Source organism: Lolium rigidum, chromosome 6 (genome assembly GCF_022539505.1).
Source record: "Lolium rigidum isolate FL_2022 chromosome 6, APGP_CSIRO_Lrig_0.1, whole genome shotgun sequence".
In the NCBI taxonomy this organism is placed as follows: Eukaryota; Viridiplantae; Streptophyta; class Magnoliopsida; order Poales; family Poaceae; genus Lolium; species Lolium rigidum.
Genome location: NC_061513.1, coordinates 340342288 through 340364297, shown reverse-complemented (window position 1 = coordinate 340364297; position 22010 = coordinate 340342288). Strand labels below are relative to the sequence as shown.

The 22010-nt window shown below is 44.8% G+C and overlaps 3 protein-coding genes across 3 annotated transcripts; 2 read left to right on the top strand and 1 right to left on the bottom strand.

Moving 5' to 3' along the window:
* Positions 1–5083: 5083 nt before the first annotated feature.
* On the top strand, positions 5084–6880 carry LOC124664884 (homeobox protein cut-like). Its single transcript, XM_047202305.1, has one exon. It carries the CDS (start codon positions 5084–5086, stop codon positions 6878–6880), a length of 1797 nt encoding a protein of 598 aa, XP_047058261.1.
* A 257-nt stretch (positions 6881–7137) lies between these two features.
* LOC124664883 (pentatricopeptide repeat-containing protein At5g52850, chloroplastic-like) lies at positions 7138–11947 on the bottom strand. Its single transcript, XM_047202304.1, has 3 exons — positions 8814–11947; positions 7761–7872; positions 7138–7661 (listed from the first exon to the last, which is right to left on the bottom strand). Exon 1 carries the CDS (start codon positions 11945–11947, stop codon positions 9689–9691), a length of 2259 nt encoding a protein of 752 aa, XP_047058260.1. The 3' UTR covers positions 7138–7661; positions 7761–7872; positions 8814–9688.
* On the top strand, positions 7207–9078 carry LOC124667383. The gene is made up of 6 exons (XM_047204673.1): positions 7207–7606; positions 7750–7864; positions 7945–8026; positions 8253–8304; positions 8425–8479; positions 8559–9078. The coding sequence occupies exons 1-6, from the start codon at positions 7274–7276 to the stop codon at positions 8732–8734; spliced, it is 813 nt and encodes a 270-aa protein (XP_047060629.1). The 5' UTR covers positions 7207–7273; the 3' UTR covers positions 8735–9078.
* Positions 11948–22010: the final 10063 nt, after the last annotated feature.

The window sequence follows — 22010 nt, the reverse complement described above, 5'->3', positions numbered from 1 at the left end:
CACAAAAGTCCATTACAAAATCATAAGTGGTGTTCAAAGAGAAAAGAAAATTCATAGAACAATAAAAAAACTAGCTAGGAGGATCTAGCCGAAAATCCCTCGCCGTATCCTCCAATCGTGAAGACACCTCTGTAAAGAGGTCCCAGTGCTCCACACGCTATAGTGGTATCCATGAACGAAGCATAGCAGTGCACCGGTAGATGACATGTAAAAAAGAAGAAGAAATATTATTGAAAATCTTGTCATTTCTACACAGCCATAGCGACCAAATAATTACAATCGCTCTCATCCTAATAAGACGTTTAAATCTAGCATCCACACCATTAAACCAATTGCCAAATAAATTGGCAACATTACGTGGTGGGTATAAGGTAGACCCTATTTGAACAGCTGACCATATAGACCTAGCTAATTTACATTGAAATAATAAGTGTTTAATAGTCTCGTCCTGATGACAGAAAGACACACTTTTTTACTTCCATGACAGTTGCGTTTGACAAGATTATCTTTAGTAAGAATTACCCCCCGACAAAGATACTAAGCAAAGATTTTTATTCTCAGTGGTATCTTCATCTTCCAAATTTCTGAATTATTATCGACCGGTAACTCAGGTTGAATAAGAGCATTGTACATGGAAGCCACTGAGAATGAACCATTCCTGGTAAGATTTCATCGAAATACATCTGGTCCCTGCGTCAATTGAACTGACTCAAGATATTGTAACAATTCCTACCAAGAGGTTTGTCTGAGACCGATGCGACTTCTTATAAAATCCACGTTTGGTGGGAAAGTTTCCAACACCTTAGCGATAGTATCGCTTTTGTGGCATACTATATTGTACAATGCCGGATACTATTCTCGGAGTGTGGTATTATCCAACCATTTATCCTCCCAGAAACAAATTTCCGACCCATCCTTAATAAAGAAAGATCCATATGGAAAAAAATACTTCTTTATTTTCATAAAACCAGCCCAAAAATACGATTCTCCTGGTTTCCAAAGAACCTGAGACATAGCCTTTGAGCCAATATACTTCCTCTTGAGGAGTATTTGCCATATGTCCTCTTCCGTAAGTAGTTTGTACAACTATTTACCGAGGAGTGCCCTATTCTTGACCTGAAGGTCTTGAATATCAAGTCCTCCATGATCTTTGGGCCGACACAACACACTCCATTTAGCCAGTCGATATTTACGCTTCTCACTATCCCCTTGCCAGAAGAATCTTGATCGGAAATAATCCAATCGTTTTAAGACTCCTCTAGGAAGTTGGAAGAAAGATATCATATATAGTGCCATATTACTTAGTACCGCATTTATGAGTACTAATCTTCCTCTAGAGACAGTAATTTACATTTCCAGCTACTTAATCTGATCTGAAGTCTTTCCTCAACCAATTTCCACTCGGCATCGGTAAGTGTCCGATAGTGAATCGGAATTCCCAAGTACCTAATTGAAAATTGGCCTTGGCCACATCCAAAAAGCTCAACATAATCTGCAACATGGTCTTGGGCCTCACCAAAACAAAAACAATTTACTTTGATGGAAATTTATTTTCAGACCCGACAAATGCTCGAACGCAGAAAGAATTAACTTTAGGTTCCGAGCCTTGTCTATGTCATGATCCATAAAAAGAATTGTATACTCGGCATATTGAAGAATGGATAAACCTCCATCAACAAGATGAGGAATAACCCCTTCAATCTGGCCCTCTAACTTTGCACGTTCAATCATGATCGCAAGCATATCAGCCACTATATTAAATAGCACTGGCGATAATGGATCTTCCTGTCTTAGTCCTTTCTTGGTCTGGAAATATTTGCCCACATCATCATTGACTTTAATGGCAACACTCCCACCGGAGATAAAACTATTGACCAACGCACGCCACTTATCAGAGAAACCTTTCATCCTGAGAGTTTGTTGCAAGAAGAACCACTTAACCATATCATAGGTTTTTCCAAAGTCAATCTTTAAAATGACGCCATTCAACTCTTTCTATGCAATTCATGAACAGTTTTATGAAGGACTACAACCCCATCCAGAATATTTCGTCCATGCATAAAAGCAGTTTGTGAAGACCTAATCACATGATCTGCCACCGAATTTAATCGGATCATGGCAACCTTAGTGAATATTTTAAAGCTCACGTTAAGAAGACAAATAGGACGGTATTGTTGAATCCTTTCTGCTTCATTAACCTTGGGCAATAAGATAATTTCACCAAAGTTGAGCCTAAAAAGCTCCAACTATCCAACATGTAGATCCGCAAAAAGAGCCAACAGGCCGATCTTGATGACATCCCAGAAAGACTGATAAAATGCAGCTGGGAAGCCATTAGGACCAGGGGCTTTATTATGCTTCATTTGAAAGACAGCTTATCTTACTTCCTCCTCAGAGTAAGACGAAGTGACAAAATTATTCTTCGCTTGAGAGACTTGGGGGATATCCTCCGTTCTTGTCTCATCTAACGAAAAATTGCTTTTCTCTGGAGCACCAAAAAGCCCTTTATAATAGCTCGTAATATACGACTTTAGCTGCTCATGACCCTCAATCGTACCCTCCTCCTAACCAGAGTACAAATAAGCTTCTTCATGTGCCTGCCATTGGCAACACAATGGAAGTACCTTCTATTCGAATCTCCTTCCAGGATAAATTGGGCCTTAGATCGTTGGTACCATTTCAGCTCCTCCTCACGGAATAGTTTTGCGATTTTCGCATTTGATTGGCTTTTTTGCTCAATCTCTTATGCAGAAAGCGGTCTAATTTCTTCTTTAGCTTCGAGGTCATCTATAATAGATGAAAGCCGTTGTTTTTCTTTTTTAAGAATACCAGTTGTATGTCGTGCCCAACCACAGAGGTGTTTGCGTACCGCACGCATTTTGTTATTCCACCTCTGGATCGAAGACATACCCACAACCGGTCTTTCCCATACCTTTTTAAGCATGGTTTGAAAACCTTCCCTATTCAACCAACCGAGTTCAAATTTAAAACGGCGGTTAGACGGGGGTCTAGGTAAACCAGTGGATAATAAGATGGGAGCATGATCCGATAACCCAACAATACGTTCTAGCGCGTGTACCGTCACCATTGGAAATTTCACTTCCCAATCGGTATCCATGATTACGCGATCTAGCTTTTCATATGTTGGTTCCGGAAGATTGTTAGCCCAAGTAAATTGTCTGCCAATAATTGACACCTCCCTCAAGTCCAAGCTGTCGATGACCGCGTTGAACAAGAAAGGTCAGTGATTGTCAAAACTGGCCCTACTCTTCTCACATAGAAATCTCAACAAATTAAAACCCCCATATGAGAATAGGATGGGGATTTTCCTTTGCTAGATTCACCAACTCACGAAGAAAGGCGGCCTTATAATCTTCCTGAGCAGCACCATACACGGCTACAAGACTCCATATGAAGTTGTCAGCTCTATTACGGATGTGAAATTTGATATGATATTCCCCAACTGAATGTGTTAACACTTTCATTGAGTCCGTTCTGACACCGAGTAAGATACCCCCAAAGTAAAGTCTATACCACCGGATATACGATTCTGCAGACTTTGCGAGAAATCTCATCGCCTCATCTCAGAAATAGCCAAAAAAATCCAAATTATGATACCTAATGCAATCAGCAAAATGTAAGTGTTAAGCCAAATCACCAAGACCTCTGCTATTCGCAAACATGCCATTCATTGGAAAACATGATGGCAGCATTATTATTACACGAGTTACTGCATCTTTTGGATAGGAAATGTAAGAGGCATAGAGAACTACAAAATATATACAATGTCTAGTATGTACGAACCAAGTTTCATCAAAATATTGTTCATCTGTGATCTACACAAAAAGAGACACGTGTGGATCAAAATTGAGTTTTACCCTGATTTTTAGATCAACAAATTTGTGGTTTTTGTGTAGCCCAAAATACAATGTATTTTCTAGCGAAACTTGGCAGATATGTACATCACATTAGTATGTATGTATGTATGTATGTATCCACACAGATAACACCGGATTTTTTTTTTTTTGATGAAACCTTGTTAGAGGGCAGGGAGCTTCCGCATTTCATTATAGAAGAGGGGAAATGGACTCCAGAATATTTTGACAGCTCTAAATATCATTTTCCGTTTTCCAAAATACCAAGCTCCATGGAGCCTGGAGCCCGGGTGCCAAAACGACGCACTCAGCTATGCAATTGTACAAAATATATATCAAATTCAGCTGTCTGAATTTTGTATTGAGAACATCAAAACAGAGGCCTGTTTAGAACACTGGTGTTTCTATTGTCCCTGTGAGAAAGGAACCGTGCCATTCCGACTATATACATAGATTACAAGGGAGCTGGACAGGTAGTCCAGAAACACATCTATGCTACGTTTTCTACTCAAAATGCTGCATATCCTAAGCTCATGTCGGCACAACAGAGTATATCTTTACTCCAGATGTTCTGGTTTGCAGTCACAAGTCTTAATAAAACCACCCAGAGTCAGGGAGGGACGGCTGCAAAACCAGTGCCTTTCAAACCTAACAGCAGAGGGCGTGAGTGTCTTCCCCAGCTGCGACTCGACTTGCATCAGCATGGCACAAATTTCATTGCCAGATGTTGAGAGGCTGAGGCTGGAAGACAACGACTGGAGGGGAATGGATATGTCGTGGAATGGGCCTTTACATTTGCTTTGGACGATAGTTGAGATGGGCCTAATATTTCTCTCTCTCTGCGTCTATTTTTTTCCTTGACCTTTACGAGAGAGACAAAAATAGCAGGCATGCAGAATGAATGAAGCAAAATGAGCATCCTCCCTCTTTCTTCGCTGATTCTGCATGCATCCCCAAACAAACAATCTCTTGTCCCAAACTCATCATCTTCCAAATCAACCAAGGAATGCAAGAATGAAGATGATATGCTGCTACAGGTAATCCATCAATCAATTCCTTCCTTCGATCCTTGTTCCTCCGTCCCCCTCTGTAATCAATCAATTAGCACATGCTGCTGTATGTAGCCTCGTCTCGATAGAGATCATCTCATTTCTTTCATTCAACATTGATTCGTCGCTATTGTTTGCAGCTGAGGTGAGCTTGCGGCCATGGATGACAGCGAGATGGAGACGCTGCTGCCCGGCTGCACCTTCTTCCACCGGCACCCTCTCCTCCTCTGCTTTCTCTTCTTCCTGGCTTTCCTCTACGCCTTCTTCTACCCACTCTTCGCCTTCCTCCTCGCATCCTCCCCAGTCCTTCTCCTCACCGCCTTCCTCCTCGGCGTCGTCCTCCTCCACAGCGTGCCCCAGGAACATGACCAGCACGTCTACAAGAAGATCAGCCGCAACCACCCAGCGCCATGCCACATCACAAGCACCGCCGCCGATGCTACCGGAGCCAGGCACAACAACCGCTCCCACCGTGGCTCTGCGGCTGACTCACCGCCAACCAGCAGCGACTCCGACACCCAGCCCGCCATCATGTCCACCGCCACCTCCGTCGCCTCCTTCCCCGAGGACGACTCCGAGTCAGAGTCGGAGCCCGAGCACAGTGAACAACAAAAGCACCACAACCGGTCCGAGGAGGTGGTGCGTGCGGTGGCCTGGACGGCCGACGACGCCAAGAGCATCGAGAACATCGGATCTCTTGAGCTCGAGAGGAACGCAGCCGTCGAGAAGCTCATGTCCAGGCGCCTCGCCGCCCGCAGGCAGCCTCATCACGGCCGCCACCACCACATCGCGGGGGACATCGAGGACGACGCGTCCAGGCTCACTGTCCACGTCGTCAAGAGCAACCCTTTCGACCTCGACGAGCCCTACGGCGACGACAACTTCCCTGGCTCCGCGCCCTCCACGCTAGTCCACCCCTCGCGCAGCAACCCCTTCTTTGATGATGACGACGACAATGAACTCCTTCGTCCGCAACCACAGCAGCAGACATTGTCCTCATTGCCCCCAGGGGCATCGGCCCAGAAGAAGAACCCCTTGCTGTTGAGACGGCACGAGAGCTTCACGGTGGGTGCGCCGTACGCCAGCGACTTCCGCCCGTCCCGCTTCAGGCCTTACTTCGTCACCGAGAAGATGCAGGGCCAGCCTGTCACTGTTCCTGAGGCTGGTGGCAAGATGAGCAGATCCTCGTCTTCGTCGTCGTCTTCCTCCTCCTCCTTCTCTGCCTGTGCCAATGCCTATGCCGCTGTCTCTGCCAACAAAGAAGATGAAGAAGCAGCAGAACAGGAAGCTTTGGCAGAAGCAGAAGCAGCAGCACTGTTGGAGGCCAAGACAGATGATCATCATGAGCTTATTAGGCCTCGTGAGGTAGTGGCGGTGGACGTCGAGCTCATCAGTGACTCCTCCGATGATGACATCTCGCTGCCTGAGCAAATGAAGGTGCATCAGCAGCAGCAGCATCAGCATCAGCAGCAGCAGCAACAGCAGCAGGTGGCGGTGTCAGACCAAGATGACGACGAGGGGGAGTCGTTTGAAGTCGAGAGCATCACAAAACAGGTAGCAGCAGCAGCAGAAGGCAAAGGCAAAGGCAAACAATTGGACACTGATCCTGCGTACGACTACAGCCCGTCAGCTGGTACAATGGAGAAGAAGCAGGACCAATTACCACCTTTGCCGCCAACTATGGCACAGACAAATAAGCTGGCGTCCATGCGGAGAGTATTCTCAGAAGATGAGGCAGATGAGCCGTGGGCACCACCAAGCAGACTGGAGGAGACGACGGCAACGGAGAAGGAGGCCAGGGAGCAAGACATGTTCCCACTTCCTCCTCTTCCTGAATCTGCTCCTGCTGCGGGTGCTGCTCCTCCTCTTGCTGCTGCCGCGAAGAAAGCTGCAGGGAAGTCGAACAAGTACAAGCCACCCTCCAAGAAGGCAGTCTTAGGATTCTTCCGGAAGTGATGACCATACAACCCTGCTGCTACTTCCTTTCCCTCTTTCTTCCTTCAGAAGTCTCTTCTCTTCTCCTCTGTTCTGTAGACAACACATGTCTGTATACTCTCTGGGGAACTCCATGTAAAGCATAGCAAAAGGATAACCAAGGAACAAAGCAATACTTTTTACAGATTCTTGCCTTCCCTGGCTCTGCAGATTACATAGGAAGCAATTCCTTTCTTCATAATGTAACATTTTTTTATGCTTTAGCAATTCCTTTCCCATGCCAAGAAGCCTCCCCTATGTACTCAGATTCATTCTCTAACAACCAAGCAACCAAAAATGCCAAACACCCATAACCCTATATCATACCTCATCATTCTCTACCTCACATCTTTCTGCATTCAAACACTCAACACCATGAATTCTGCCCTCACGCTTGCCTCCTACCACCCTCCCTCTTTCAACCTAAAACAGCGCCCACCGTCCCGGCACCAGCAGATAAGCGCCAACAGGGGAACGAGGCAACAATGTTCGCCAAAGCCCATACGAGCAATACTAGGGTCAAATGCAACCGGGGGACTTAGCAATGCTTACCGTGGAGGTAATGCATTACCGTCTTCACCCCTGACAGATGTGATTCAGGAGTTCTACTCCTCCATCAATGACAAGGACATGACACGGCTCAAGAAGCTGCTTGCCCCTGATTGTGTCGTCGAGCACACTTCATATTATAAACCACTGGATGTCAAGGTTTTACTCGCACCTCATTTTCTCATTCCGCTCCAATGTCTCATGGTTCAGTCCTCTGCATATTTGACCACCAAGCTATTAATTTAAAATCAAGTTCCCATACTTAAGAGTTCACAAAAAAAAAAAAACTTTGCTGCATGCAGAATACCCATACCTACTTCGCAAGGCTTATGGTGGCTATGAGGAAGAATGTCAAATTTGCTATTGATGAGGTTTGCCAAGGAGTAGAACCCACTCTTGCAGTAATGTGGCACCTTGGTAAGATCCTGCAGTTAGGAATTCGAATTATATAAGTGGCAGGCATTCTGGTACATGACAATGATATCAACTTGTTGCAGAGTGGAACGGTAAGATCATCCCATTTACCAAAGGCAGCGGTTTCTACATGTGTTCAGCAAAAGGAGAATCGCTTCTTATTAGGTATCCAAGATTGATACCCACCCGTGACAGCATATATTCTCTAGTTTCTACTATAATACCATGTTGCTTCCATCCATGTCAGGAAAGATCTTGGAACTATAATGTTATGGTGGTTCTATTTCTTATGGTCTTTATTTGGAAACAAGGGTTTGGCCTCTAGATAATTTTCTTTTAGAGGTGAAATTTCCCCTGACCTGAAATGCAAATGTTTTTACCCATACTGCAGGAAAGTTCATATATTCAACGAGTCACCTCTGAAACCAGGAAAGCCGGCATTGGTAGGCATACTAATGAGCTTGTTTTCCTGCTGCATCCAACTATGTTAGTCTGATACTGTGATTGCCATGCCTCTAGCAGTCTAGCTAATTGACTTCCATGAAATATTCCGATTCTTACAGGAAGTACTTCTATTCGTTGCCAAATTGTTCGACACACTTCCAAAAGAAGCCGAAGGTACATGCTTCATGAATTCAACTTTTAGCATAAACTAGTATTACTTGAAATCCAGCTAAGCATGTAAGTGCACATGCAGCATTTCTACAGAATCCAGAAGCACTAGTTCAGCCCATTGTGAAGCTCTACAAATTCTGTGTGGAGCCTTTTGTCGTCTACCTTCTTGCATATTATATCCACTTCTGGTCATTCGTGGCACAAGGATTGACTATGGTGCTCGGCATTTTGTATAACATACTCAAGCGGTTCGTGTGAGGAATTAATAACACAGAAAATTCCACATTCAGAAGAATAGCAATTCCCAAAGATATGCTGTGTGGTGGTAATAAATTACCAGTAACATCACGGGTAGAAGGATCAGCAAAGAGCAGCCTCAGAACCTTCCACATGATGTTGGTTTGTTTCCCGAGACTGAGGCGTATCCTAGAATTGGTCCTGTGAAACAGAAATGGACATCATTCCACTGTTAAAAGAAAATGGCTGTTAACTTAGGGACATGTGTAACTACAGGATATTGCTATATTCTACTATTTTCTTGACAGAATTAAATAAAACTGTCCCCTATAAATTCTGCCAATGTATTAATGTGCAAAATCTGATGTACCATATTATATTCAATGCCTATTCATGTAGTGTAGGTCTTTGTCCAAGAGGGAAGGTTACCCCACAATCTGTATACTATACTAAGTGGTACAGTCAGCGCTCTGGAGGAGAGTTCAAACACTTCCAAGCCTAATGTCATATTCAGCTTAACCCTGCAGCGGTGTAAAACTATTTATTTACGTATGTAGGCATGTAGCATTACATTAGACATTCTATTTGTAGCTTGAAATTGACTCCATTTTCCAGATTATTTTTCCTTTTGCGTGGGTATCCAGCTGAAGAGTGCTTCAATTCAATTCAATGCAAGAACGGTTACCATTATCGCTTAGGGTTTAGACCAAGCATTTTGCCTGTCTTAGCACACAACGGTTACCAGAACTCAAATCAGTGACGGCGTATGACAGGGATGGTGTATTCCTTCACTAACTGGTTAAGTGAATACCATCATACCATACTCACTCTACAAGAGCTTGGTTTAAAAGGGGGTGGAACACAATCTATTTCATCCAATGCCTCATATGTGGTTTCCGTGCAGTGAAATTTCCATAAATCCTTGAAGAAAAAAATCACCACTGAACAACAGAAAATCCTGCATTACTCTTCTCATCATCTCATGCTCGATGTTGAGATGTCGAAAGAAATAGCTGCATCACTCTTCATCTTGTGTGCATGTACACGGCACTCATGTTTCCAAGGAGCACCACAGATGGCTGAAAGCATATTCTGCAATACTGTGTCTGATGGGTATAACTCTAGTGCCTTCTTTGCAACGTTTTCGCCAACAACCAGATCGTTATGGAGCTCGCAAAATGCCAACAGACACTTGTACATCGACAAGTCAGGCTGTATAGGCATGGTCTCAATGGTGCATGCTGCCTCTGTAAGACGACCCGCTCGTCCTAACATATCCAGAAAGAGTGTGTAGTGGCTCCTTTGTGGGGAAACACCAAACTGTTTCCTCATAGAGTTAAAATGTTTGATCCCAATGTCAATCAAGCCACCCTGAGTGCAGGCGTAGAGCACAACAGAGAAAGTGATGTCATCAGGCTGAGCCCCACCCAGTGTCATGTCTTCGAAGACCGACAATGCTTCATAATAAGATCCATTGGATGACAGCCCTGATACTAATGCATTCCAGGACACAACACTCGGCTCCCTAATTGACTGGAACACACTTTTAGCATCCTGCAGACACTTGTGCTTGCTGTACATGTTGATAAGGCTGTTAGAAACCGAGACCTGACTGCTCAACCCCAATTTCAGCGAGCAGCAGTGCAACTGCATCCCAGGCTCTATGGATGGCAAGGCCGCAGCAGCAGAGAGAAAGCAGGCGAGACTGAAACCGTCCATGTGGACGTCCTCCTGAAACATGTGGACTATCATCTCAAGGGCCCTGTTTGGAAGACCGGCCTGATTCAGCCCCTTGGCTAGGCTTGTGTATGTGAAGCTGTCCCTTACAAATGCCATTGTTGTCGCCACTGCCCATGCTTCATCCATTCTTGCAAACCTGGAGTAAAGATCAACCAGCGAGTTCCCAACAGCCACATCCAAAGACTCGAAGCTGGTCTTGAGCACATAAGCATGGATTTTCGCAGCATGTATGAAAGACTCTGAGGAGCTGCAGCCCTTGAGAAGGGTGGAGACGGTGAATGAGTTGGGTTGCACCCCACTAGCCCGCATCTCGGTGAATGCTGCAAACGCGTCCTCGTCTCTGCCATGGCGTGCAAGTCCAGAGATGAAGGCGGTCCAGGACACCACATTCGGCCTGTCAGCAGCATTGAACGCATGGACCAAGTCGAGTAAACGGGCGGATGACTTGCTGTAGAAGTCGACGAGCGCATTGCAGACAGAGACGTCGTGCTCCAGAGCAAACTTGAATACACGGGCATGGAGTTGCCGTCCTGCATGGAAACCCTCCTGAGGATGGCCGGAGGAAGAGCAGGCGGTGATGATGCCCGCGAAGGTGAAGGCATTGGGCGGCACCGCGGCGAGTTCCATGTGACGAAACATCCGCAGAGCGGACTGAAGGTCTCCAGTCCGCGAGTAGCCGGCAATCATGGCCGTCCAGAGCACGACGTCGGTTTCAGGCGTGGAGCGGAGCACGGCGTGGGCACAGCCCATAAAGCCGCAGCAGGAGTACATGTGGACAAGCGCGGTCTTGAGCACCAGGTTCAGGTCCGCCCCCCAACGAAGGAGCTGCGCGTGGAGCTGCCTCCCATGGCGGCGCAGCCGCCGGGAGGCACAGAGAGCCAGCAGGATGGCAAAGGTGCGCTCGGTGGGCAGTACAGCGGCAGCGAGCATGCGAGGGTAGAGCGCGAGAGCCCGGGCCCATTCCCCGGCGCGGAGGAAGGCCGACATCATGGCGGTGTAGGAGACGGCGTCCCTGCGGGTCATTTCGCCGAACAGCTTGGCGGCGGCCCGGTGGTCCGACCGCGCCGAGGAGTAGAAGGCGAGCAGGGAGCAGGCGAGGACGGGGTTGGAGGCGGCGAGGCCGCGGCGGCATGCTTGCGCGTGTATCTGGTAGGCCAGGCGGTCGTCGCGGCAGCGGAGGAGCGCGGAGTAGGCGAGCTCGTCGGCGGCCGCGGCCGGGTGGGCGGCGAGGACACGCCGGAAGACGGTGAGCGCGGCGGCGTGGCGTCCAGAGCGCGCGTGGTCGGCTACGGCCGCCGCCCACGAAGCCGCCGCGCGGCGTTGGGTAACTTGGCGTGGTACTGGTGCGAGGAGGCGGCGGTGGCGCGACAGGCATGCCGGCATTCCTTTGTTTTGGCTGCCGCTCAACTGGATGCAAGTTCTTTCTGTCAGATATATGCTGAATTCATTCACTTTTTTGAATCTATTCTTCCAGATATATGCTGAAGAGTTCATGTGTCACTGACATGTGCTGATCATAGGGCAAATATGCAATAACAAATGCAAAGTGTGGCAAATGTGCAAATATTTCGTTCAATTTTTTGTTTAATTCATTCTTCCAAATAGACTGAAGATGTTGAGACAATCTGATACATTCACATGTCTGAAGAAGCTCAGATATGCTTTACTTCAGAGTAAGATTAGTTGGGTCGTGATTGTGAAGCCTGTCGATAGGGTAAAGTTGTCGGTGAAGAGAAAAATCAAAGACAGGCTACAAGTACTACATCCAGTCTATTTTAATTGACGCGGGAGTATGCTTACTATGTTGAACTAGTTGAATGCCTGTGCGTTGCCACGGCATTTTAAGTATATTATGTCGTTAGGAACGTAGCATGAAATGCATGCAACAAGTATGAATATAAAAATACTATAATATCTTGTGCCACATATCAACAAAAACACATTTGTATATACACATCGATCAAAGATTAATTTCTGTCCTCATCCTTCATCTCTTATGAAGAGACAAAATAAACAATTTAACCTACGATGGATCCAATTGCCTAGACGACAAAACTTTCTAACATCATCGAAATCTGAATGTCCTCAACTTGCAGAGACTTCTTTGAGAAAAACACAACTTCCAAAGATGTAATGATAAATCGGAAGAGAATGGTACAAGAAATTTTGTCAGGCACCCTAATAACTGAAAATATAGGCTTCTTATTCTAACAATGGCATGCAACTGTTTCGCAATATTGTCATCTCTTTTCACGGGGTTTCTTACCAATGAATGTGTCTTTCCCCTCTGAGGTTAATGATGATAAAGGCGTCTCCAGAGCTTCATAAGGGAAGTTAGAGTGTCATCTTATTTAGGTAACTATTGGTCGGACAAATGTATCTTACATGAGATATTATCTCCTTGCACATTTCGCCATTGTCGAGATGTTGTCAGGATGTCCCTGTCCAAGATTGCAAGTTTAGCTTTAGAAATATCTGATTTTCTTTCTAAAATAATGTCTTCAATGGTCGAGATGAGATGAATACATCAAATTATGTTATACATATAACAACATATTACTTTAAGCCTCTAGTTTGTTTATTTACTCAAGACGAAAATATCTCCATGGATCCTCACATGAAGTAGCTTGCTTCAAATTGAACCATTAAAGAATTGAGGATTTTTTTAAAAAAATCAATAAATAAAGAGAAATAGAAAACACCTTTCTTGTAGTGACATAACTTCCATGAGGCAGCACACTTTATTCTATGGCACTATTTTTTTGTATCTAGAAGGTATATAGTTAAATGGAGAATAAAATTTATACCACTCTCTAAAGAGGTATTGGAGAGTCATGTTCTCTAGCAGAACCCGTGCATTTTCTACGCTCCACAAAATTAGTCGAATTGAAAAATGGCAGACTGCTAAATGAAAACAAAAATATGAAATCTAGCTATGGCTTTAGTTTATAGGGTTGCAGTAATATTGAATCATAGAGATAACTTTACTTGAATTTATTTACTGAAATTCTGCTCAGCGAAAATCCTCCTAGCTTGTTACGTTGTTGTCTCCCAGCTATCCACCATGCGCATGCTCTTCTCCCTGGTGGCCAAAGACGCTTGATGTATCCTGCTGCTTTCCCCAAGTGCGTCTTCACATTGCTCGATAGTAATTGGCCGTGAGCCCATGACACTTGATGTATCCTGCTACTTTCCAGCTTGCTCCGCTGCTCAATATCACCTTGCATGCCATAGAGGAGTTGTCTGCTCTGCTAAAGCCATACAGGAAAACAAATGAGAAGAGATTGAAACAAAATATATATAGAAGGAAGTGGGGTGGTTTAATTACCACATATGCATCTAGTAAAAAAATGGAGGCTATCTCAAATGATCAGGGCTGATTGAAAGATCGAAAACCCGGGAAAAAATGAAGATACGATGCTCTATCAGGCTTAAAGTGATGTACCCTAGGATTCAATTCATTTCTTCTTTGCATTGTTATCCATACTATTCTTTGATGCCCTCGTGAACCTCCTCCCTTTGCTTGATAATGATGTTGGTTTGCCAAAAATAGTGCAAACCACCTATCAATACAAGATATATTTGCAATCGTGGCACCTGATTACACTTCAGATGATCCCTACACCCATCTCCTTGAGGTTGCCGGGCTGGTACAGCCACATTAATAGCAGGACCAACATATGCCTTGCTCCGTGATCCTACAACTTTAAGATCAAAACACTAAAACTCAAACTTCAATCACAAATATCTGTGCAACCATAAATCAATTGCCCGCATAAAGCTGATGTAGTTCATTTTCTTGTTTAAAAGTTATGACTTGCATACACAAATAAAATTTATTCACATATAAGTGACATATACAAAACCTTTTTTGAAGTCCCGTAATAATATATAGGTAAACCTTAGAATTACTGATGAACTAAACGAAATGATTCATTCATAAACATATGTTTTTGTTGTGCACACCAATTAAATATCTAAAGGTTGCAAGAAGTCAGGTATACCTTCTAAATTTTAGAGATTACATGCTGAATTTAACTAAAATGAGATTGAGATCCCGTCGAAAAAGGAAAGATCAATTTGTATTGATTGTCTTGCCCTGATTAGCGCTTCACGGGAAGGGATGGGAGGCTTACCGTGAATAAAAGTAGATCGGATGATGGTGTGATTGGGCGGAGGCTTTGAGGTAAATTGGATGGCTAGGATTTTCCCAATGTTTGATGTCAAAGTGACTACCATCCCCAACTTCAATATAATAGTAAAGATGATCAGGGCTGATTGAAAGATCGAAAACCCGGGAAAAAATGAAGATACGATGCTCTATCAGGCTTAAAGTGATGTACCCTAGGATTCAATTCATTTCTTCTTTGCATTGTTATCCATACTATTCTTTGATGCCCTCGTGAACCTCCTCCCTTTGCTTGATAATGATGTTGGTTTGCCAAAAATAGTGCAAACCACCTATCAATACAAGATATATTTGCAATCGTGGCACCTGATTACACTTCAGATGATCCCTACACCCATCTCCTTGAGGTTGCCGGGCTGGTACAGCCACATTAATAGCAGGACCAACATATGCCTTGCTCCGTGATCCTACAACTTTAAGATCAAAACACTAAAACTCAAACTTCAATCACAAATATCTGTGCAACCATAAATCAATTGCCCGCATAAAGCTGATGTAGTTCATTTTCTTGTTTAAAAGTTATGACTTGCATACACAAATAAAATTTATTCACATATAAGTGACATATACAAAACCTTTTTTTGAAGTCCCGTAATAATATATAGGTAAACCTTAGAATTACTGATGAACTAAACGAAATGATTCATTCATAAACATATGTTTTTGTTGTGCACACCAATTAAATATCTAAAGGTTGCAAGAAGTCAGGTATACCTTCTAAATTTTAGAGATTACATGCTGAATTTAACTAAAATGAGATTGAGATCCCGTCGAAAAAGGAAAGATCAATTTGTATTGATTGTCTTGCCCTGATTAGCGCTTCACGGGAAGGGATGGGAGGCTTACCGTGAATAAAAGTAGATCGGATGATGGTGTGATTGGGCGGAGGCTTTGAGGTAAATTGGATGGCTAGGATTTTCCCAATGTTTGATGTCAAAGTGACTACCATCCCCAACTTCAATATAATAGTAAAGATGTAGGTGGGTTACGATTCAGTAAGACACCCCTTGTAGCTTACAATCTCTGAAATCTTAAGACCCATCACGTCAGTGGCGGAGCTTGAAAGAAAAGGTTGGGCGGGCCAACTAAAGGATAGCGCAAAAAGAAATATTGACAAGCAATTTTTGGAGAAAATAGAGTGAAACATCCGACACGGCGAGTTGTGGCTCTTGAATGCATATGCTTGTTTTAAACACATTTTGAAATGAAATTTCAAAAATCATGAAAAATATTGGCGCGTATATCTCTATGTTATAGGTGCACACAGTCGTCGCAGGACCAACAAATATAGTTTTTTCAAATATTTTTTTTTCGTGAAACTTTCTGTGAGCACATAGAATGTGGAGCTGGACCCGCAAATATTTGTTTGGAATTTTTTAACAATTTAAAATGTGTTCTTTTAGTAAATGCAGAGTAAATTTTCGGAAATTTTAATTTCTCCATCAAATGACTAAATAGGAATTTGAAAGAAGAAAAAAATCATTCCAGCCAAGATAAATGATCTCCTAAATTGACTAACCGCTAGCTTTTTTATATAGAATTGATTAACAAAGCTAGCTACGTAGCTTAGATAGGAACGACAATAATTTTATTGAAGAAGAATGAACAAGCAGTGAAAGAAACGTCTTCTGAGTACCTAGGAGCTCTCGGTGGATGCTCGCCAATGAGTTTGCCGGCCTGCTTGCTCGTTAACTACTTTAGTTTGCTACTGCCAATGGGTTGGGCTACCGATTATGCTTAGCTGTAAATACTTGTGCAGAAAAGGTGGGCGGGCCACGGCCCGGTTCGGCCCCTGAGTAGCTCCGCCAGTGCATCACGTTGGCAGTTTGGAGACAGCTTTTGGGATAAAGTTTAGACCCACATTACTAGTTGGGAGGGAGTTAGAGTGGTATATAATGGTTGCTTTTCTAGTCCTTCCAAGTGAGTGAGAATAGAAGGAGCCCTCGCGCACTCCTCCTCTGCCCCGCCTCGTCACGCACGTCGTGTTTCATGACTCGAGTTCGAGTTCGAGACACCTTTCAGGAAGCCTACACACACAGAAGTCTCTAGTCTGCCTCTCTCACGAAAAAGTTCATTTTACTGCGCTGCTCTCTAGTCCTCCCCATCCCGGCAGCTGCGTGCACAGCCGTCCGGGAGAGCGGGCCTCCGAAACCCCGTCTGTCGAGATCCTGCACCGGGAGGCGCGCGATAAGGTTTTTGGGGTGTGTCTCGGCGCGACTGCTCGCTGATGTTCGTGTTCTTCTTCACCGGTTTGACTGCTTCTTCGACAAATCCGACTACACCATGGGCGACATCAACGACGGCCATGGTAGTGGTGCTGCTGGTGCAACCTTCCCAGCCGCGATGTACGTGATTTTCCTCTCCTACCTTGCACTGCTACTTGTTCCATGTTCAGATCTGATGCATGTGCTTAGTCTGATGTGTGTGGTTAAGTATGCTAGTGCATCTGTAATATTGTTTTCGGTAATTAAACTCACTTGGAAATTGCCTAATAATCTAACAATCCAAAAACCTTATATGCTTAGGAAATTGTTTACGGGTTCTTATTTCAAGAGATGGCAGACTAAGACCCCTTTGTGGCTCACTGCTATGGTCGTGCACCGGGTTGCTGATGGTACTCCCAGAGGTTCGCTTACTCCTGGTGAGGATAAAGCGTTCGGGGAGGCCACCGTACTCTTTGTGGGTGTCGTCCTTGAAAGGACGAGATGTCGCCTAGAGGGGGGTGAATAGGCGTTTAAAAAACTCTTGCGGATTTGGCTTGTAAGAATGCGGAATTAAACTAACGTTTAGTTTACAAGCACAACTCCTAAATATGCTAGGCTCAACTAAGTGCAACAATAACAACTAGAGCTAAGCAAGATAGGCACAAGATATATGAAGCACAAGTGATAGCAAGATATATGTACTTCAAGCATGATGGCTATCACAAGGAAAGTAAGCTCAGGTATAGAAATAACCGAGGCACGCGGAGACGAGGATGTATTCCCGTGTTCCCTTCCTTTCCAAGAAGGTACGTCATGTTTGGAGGAGTGGAGGTCCCATGCAGGATTCCCCAACGCCACGAAGGCTCACCCTATTCTACGAGCCACACTCACGAAGGATAGTGGCTCTTTCCTTATGGTTAGTTTTTCCTCGACTCCGGAGATGGTAAGCTCCACAACTACTTCACAAGCTTCACGAAGGAGAAGCCCGGGCCTCTTCACAATCTTCCTTGAAGAGATCACCGGAGCACCAACCGCCAAGGCAAATAGGAGGTCTCCCTCCAAGAGTAACAAGCTCACGGTCTCTCACTCGAACTAATCGTGGTGAAGAGCTCAACACTATGCAATGATGCAAAGTAAGAACACTAGAGGTATTCTCTTTCACACTCAAATTCCACCAAAGCAACAAATGCTAGGATGAGATTAGAGAGGAAGAACAAAGAGGAAATCAGCAAATAACTCCAAGATCTAGATCTAAAGAGTTCCCCTCACTTAGAGAAGAGATGGATTGGTGGGGATTGTAGATCTAGATCTCCTCTCTTAGATCCCTCAAGAATGAGCAAGAATCATGGGGGGGAATCAAGAGATAGGGCAAGTTCTTCAAAATCAACAATGGAGGAGAGAGAGTGGAAGAACTTATCCAGCCCAAGGTGGAAGAAGGCCTATTTATAGTCTAGGGAGAAATATAACTGTTGGGTGAGTTTCAGCTATAACCGTTGGGTGAGTTTCAGCTCAGCACACTCAAGGAGGCCGGTTAACCGGGCCTAGGGCCGGATCGTCCGGTCCAGGTGCCGGTCAGACCGGGGCACAGGCCAGACCCGGCCGGTTCAAACCGGGCCTGTGACCGGGCCATCACCGGGACACTTCTGTGTCTTACAGTACATGGCCCCGGTTGGCACCAGTCCACGGGCCGGTTTGAACCGGGCCATCCGGTGGGACGACCGGTCACGCCGGGCGAGAAACCGGGCCAGCAGGAAAAATATGTTATACAAAAATTGTGATAACTTTTGTGTCCGGACCCCGATTGACATGAAACCAATTTTGTTGGAAAGATAACAACGAATAGAACCCCAACAAAAACAAATATGGAGACTCCTCACAGGATATTTTTAGATGTTTTTAGAGAGGGAGTCTCCCACCTTCAAGAAACGGTGAAAACGTCCAAACTCGAAAACGCAATAGAAGATGCATGCGGATTCCGTTTTCGATGAACTTGGGCTTGTTGTAAAGCTAGCAACAAGCTCAAGAACCTCTCACAGAGAAACACCAAGAACCAATAGGGATATGCAAAGTATGCAAAGCATTGAGCTCCCTAAGACGATGTGATCAAGTTACCCAACCGAAAGCCACTCTTGACAGTGCGGCTATCTATCCTATAATCCGGTCTCCCATCAACCACCTTGAGACCGGTAAAAGGAAAACCTATCAAGGCCATACCTTTGCCTTGCGCATCCCGCTTGATCTTGATGATAACTCTTCATGCTCCACTCAAGCCGAAATGCATCACTTGATCATTTTTGCTTCGTGAAGACTCACAAATGCTCCCCCATACAGCATGATGGGAAAGCTCCATTCATGCACATCTTCACATGTCCATTATCACCAAATGGACGGCAAGCTTCAAGCATATGATCCTCTTGAGATGCTCAACTTGAACTTGCCCAACTCAACCTTGATGACGATCACCACTTGATGTCATCCTCTCATGGGCTATATGAGATCTCACTTTTGATGCATGCCCATGGAAAGATACCTAACCCACATAGACAACACAAGGGAACATGTATGATGGGTTAGTTCATAAAGCATAATTGACAAGGCTTACCATACCACATGACTTCGCGTGGCACATTCTTCATGCTTCATGTGTTGACCAAACTTGACTCTATTCTTCACTTCTTGTATTGGTCAACCTTGTATCTTCTCATGCTCTATCATACTATCTTGAGGTGTATAAAGAATTCTTCATTTGGTTGCATGCTCTAAATCTTAGTCAACCATAGCTCAACTCATGAGACTATCATGACACCGACTTAGAGCCATATCTTGAATTCTTCACTTGGAATTAAGCACTCAAGATCTTGATCATTCATTGCTTATCACATAAGCTAGAGCATGGCTAATATTGAGTTCCACATAAGAACTCCATCTTCATTTCTTCTTCTTGATCATATCACATATATATCTTCAAATCGATGATCCTGATGCCAATACACATGGTATATCTTTATCTTCATGGCATCCATACTTGAATCCAACACATGGAATACAAGTAGTACCTATGGAATATTCCTTCATATAAACTCAATGAAAACATTAGTCCATAGGGGTTGTTACTTAATTACCAAAACCACACATAGGGGCAATATACCCTTACAGTCCTAAGTATGCTTGGAGGCAAATTGGTTGATGCTTATCTACACATTCGAAATGGGAAGGAACTGTGGGATGCACTGGATGCTAAGTTCGGTACAGCCGATGCCGGAGGTGAACTGTATACTATGGACCAGTTCAATGACTACAGAATGGTTGAGAACCAATCTGTAGTGGAACAGACTCACGAGATACAGATCATGGCAAATGAACTTGAGCTCCTCAAGTGTGTGCTACCGGACAAGATTGTCGCAGGATGCATTGTCGCTAAGATTTCCCCTTCATGGAGGAACTTTTCCACTTCTCTGAAACATCAGAGGCTGTTGAAAATATCATTGGTTCTCTGGATGTTGAGGAGAAGGCGAGGGCAAAAGACAAACACACTGGAGGAACTGAGGGACGTTCTGCTGCCAATATGGGCAGAAAAATGCCCACAAGTCCAAGAGAAAGAACAAGAGAGTCTCCCAGCCTACCAACTTCAAGAAGAAGGGAAAAACGGAGAAAAAAGATCCTTGCTGGGTGTGTGGCGAGATGGGTCATTGGGCTCATCATTGTCCACAACGTAAAGGAAAGAAAGGTCAGACTGGACAGAACTCAAATTATGTCAACATGGTCATTGGCAACACATAGAAAGGAACTATAGGGTACGGTAATTGACGCGGGACTGCGGGAGTATGCCTACCATACACTGCATATGCCCTCCCACCACATCGATATTTTCCGACCCGAGGGAGTAAGAGAATCTCCACCGGCGCCCCCGATAGTGCCCTCGATAGCATTTTGGAGGCCGGCATCGAAAATGGGCTCACACCGGCGAGCGTCGGCATTTTTTCGAGCCCAATAGAAGCACCGACAACCCTGTGCCGGCCCCTTCGAGAAGGGCACGAATCGGGCGCGCCGGCGCCTCGCGAGACGAATTTTTTTTGGCGTGGGAGCCGCCTATCAGTGACGCCAGGGTGCCGCGCGGGAGATCTCCCGCCACGACGCCGCACGGGAAACTCTCCGGCCACGACGCCGCGAGGTTTCCCGCCTCGCATAGTGTGGTGACCCGGCATACCACTGCATGGTGTAGTATGCAAGTCTGATATAACACCAATGAAACACCGTTCCACTAGTATTATATCGCTCAGAGTGGTACAACAGAATCATATGCGGGTCCAAGGCATGTCTATAGAATTACATACAGACTCTGTTACATAAGATCATCATAGCCTCCTACTTTACAATGAGGTAAAACTGCAAATAAACTCCAGAAGATCGACTCGTAGTCTAATCCTAACACGAACTCTATTTGTAGAGTATTTACTAGCTACAGAGGCTATGAATAGATTCTAGCTAAGTAGGAGCTAGGTTTAGGAAGCTAGTTCCCTTCTATTGCTAATCTAGGTTGTCTCCTTGTTGGATGTGGTGTTTGACTCCTCTGACGGTGGTCCTCGTTTCTTGAAGTAGTTGTTGACTCCTCGGCCTTCGAGTTGCACTGTAGATCCTCCATCGTGGCCTTCGTATCTAAGCAGGGGATTTAAGAGTGGGATGAGTACGAGCGTACTCAACAAGTTCATTATAGGAAAGAGGTGTTTAATGCACTAGCTACGACATTAGACCGGAAAGTCTAATACCAATGCAGAGTTTTCATAATCATTTCTTCAAGAGGTTGCTTTTATTCGGAAGAACTATGTCCGTCAGCCTTCACCGGTTTACTAGAACTTCATGGAGCTCCTTTCCGGCAGCGTTCGCAGTTCCATATCCCGGAACAGGGAGTGACAGGTCACGGTTCTTTACACTCGCAGAGGTGTGTTGCTTTACCCATAAGAGATCTTAACCTTGGTGCCAACCGGGCGCGCAACCCGTCCACACTTCCTATGGTGTGAGGCCCGGTATAAGGTCTAGCCAATCATGTTCCTCCGCTACCTCGAACACCCACCCGTTGTTGCATACCCCGACCCTGGGTCCTCGTCGGTCCTCTTATACCACTTAAGGATGGACCCCGACCACGACAACAGTTTGGGATCGAACC

Coding starts and splice junctions, on each gene's coding strand:
- LOC124664883 (XM_047202304.1), bottom strand. CDS start 11,947: ATGAACTCTTCAGCATATATCTGGAAGAATAGATTCAAAAAAGTGAAT.
- LOC124664884 (XM_047202305.1), top strand. CDS start 5,084: ATGGATGACAGCGAGATGGAGACGCTGCTGCCCGGCTGCACCTTCTTC.
- LOC124667383 (XM_047204673.1), top strand. CDS start 7,274: ATGAATTCTGCCCTCACGCTTGCCTCCTACCACCCTCCCTCTTTCAAC. Junction 7,607..7,749: donor ATAAACCACTGGATGTCAAG/GTTTTACTCGCA, acceptor TGCTGCATGCAG/AATACCCATACCTACTTCGC. Junction 8,305..8,424: donor AACCAGGAAAGCCGGCATTG/GTAGGCATACTA, acceptor CGATTCTTACAG/GAAGTACTTCTATTCGTTGC.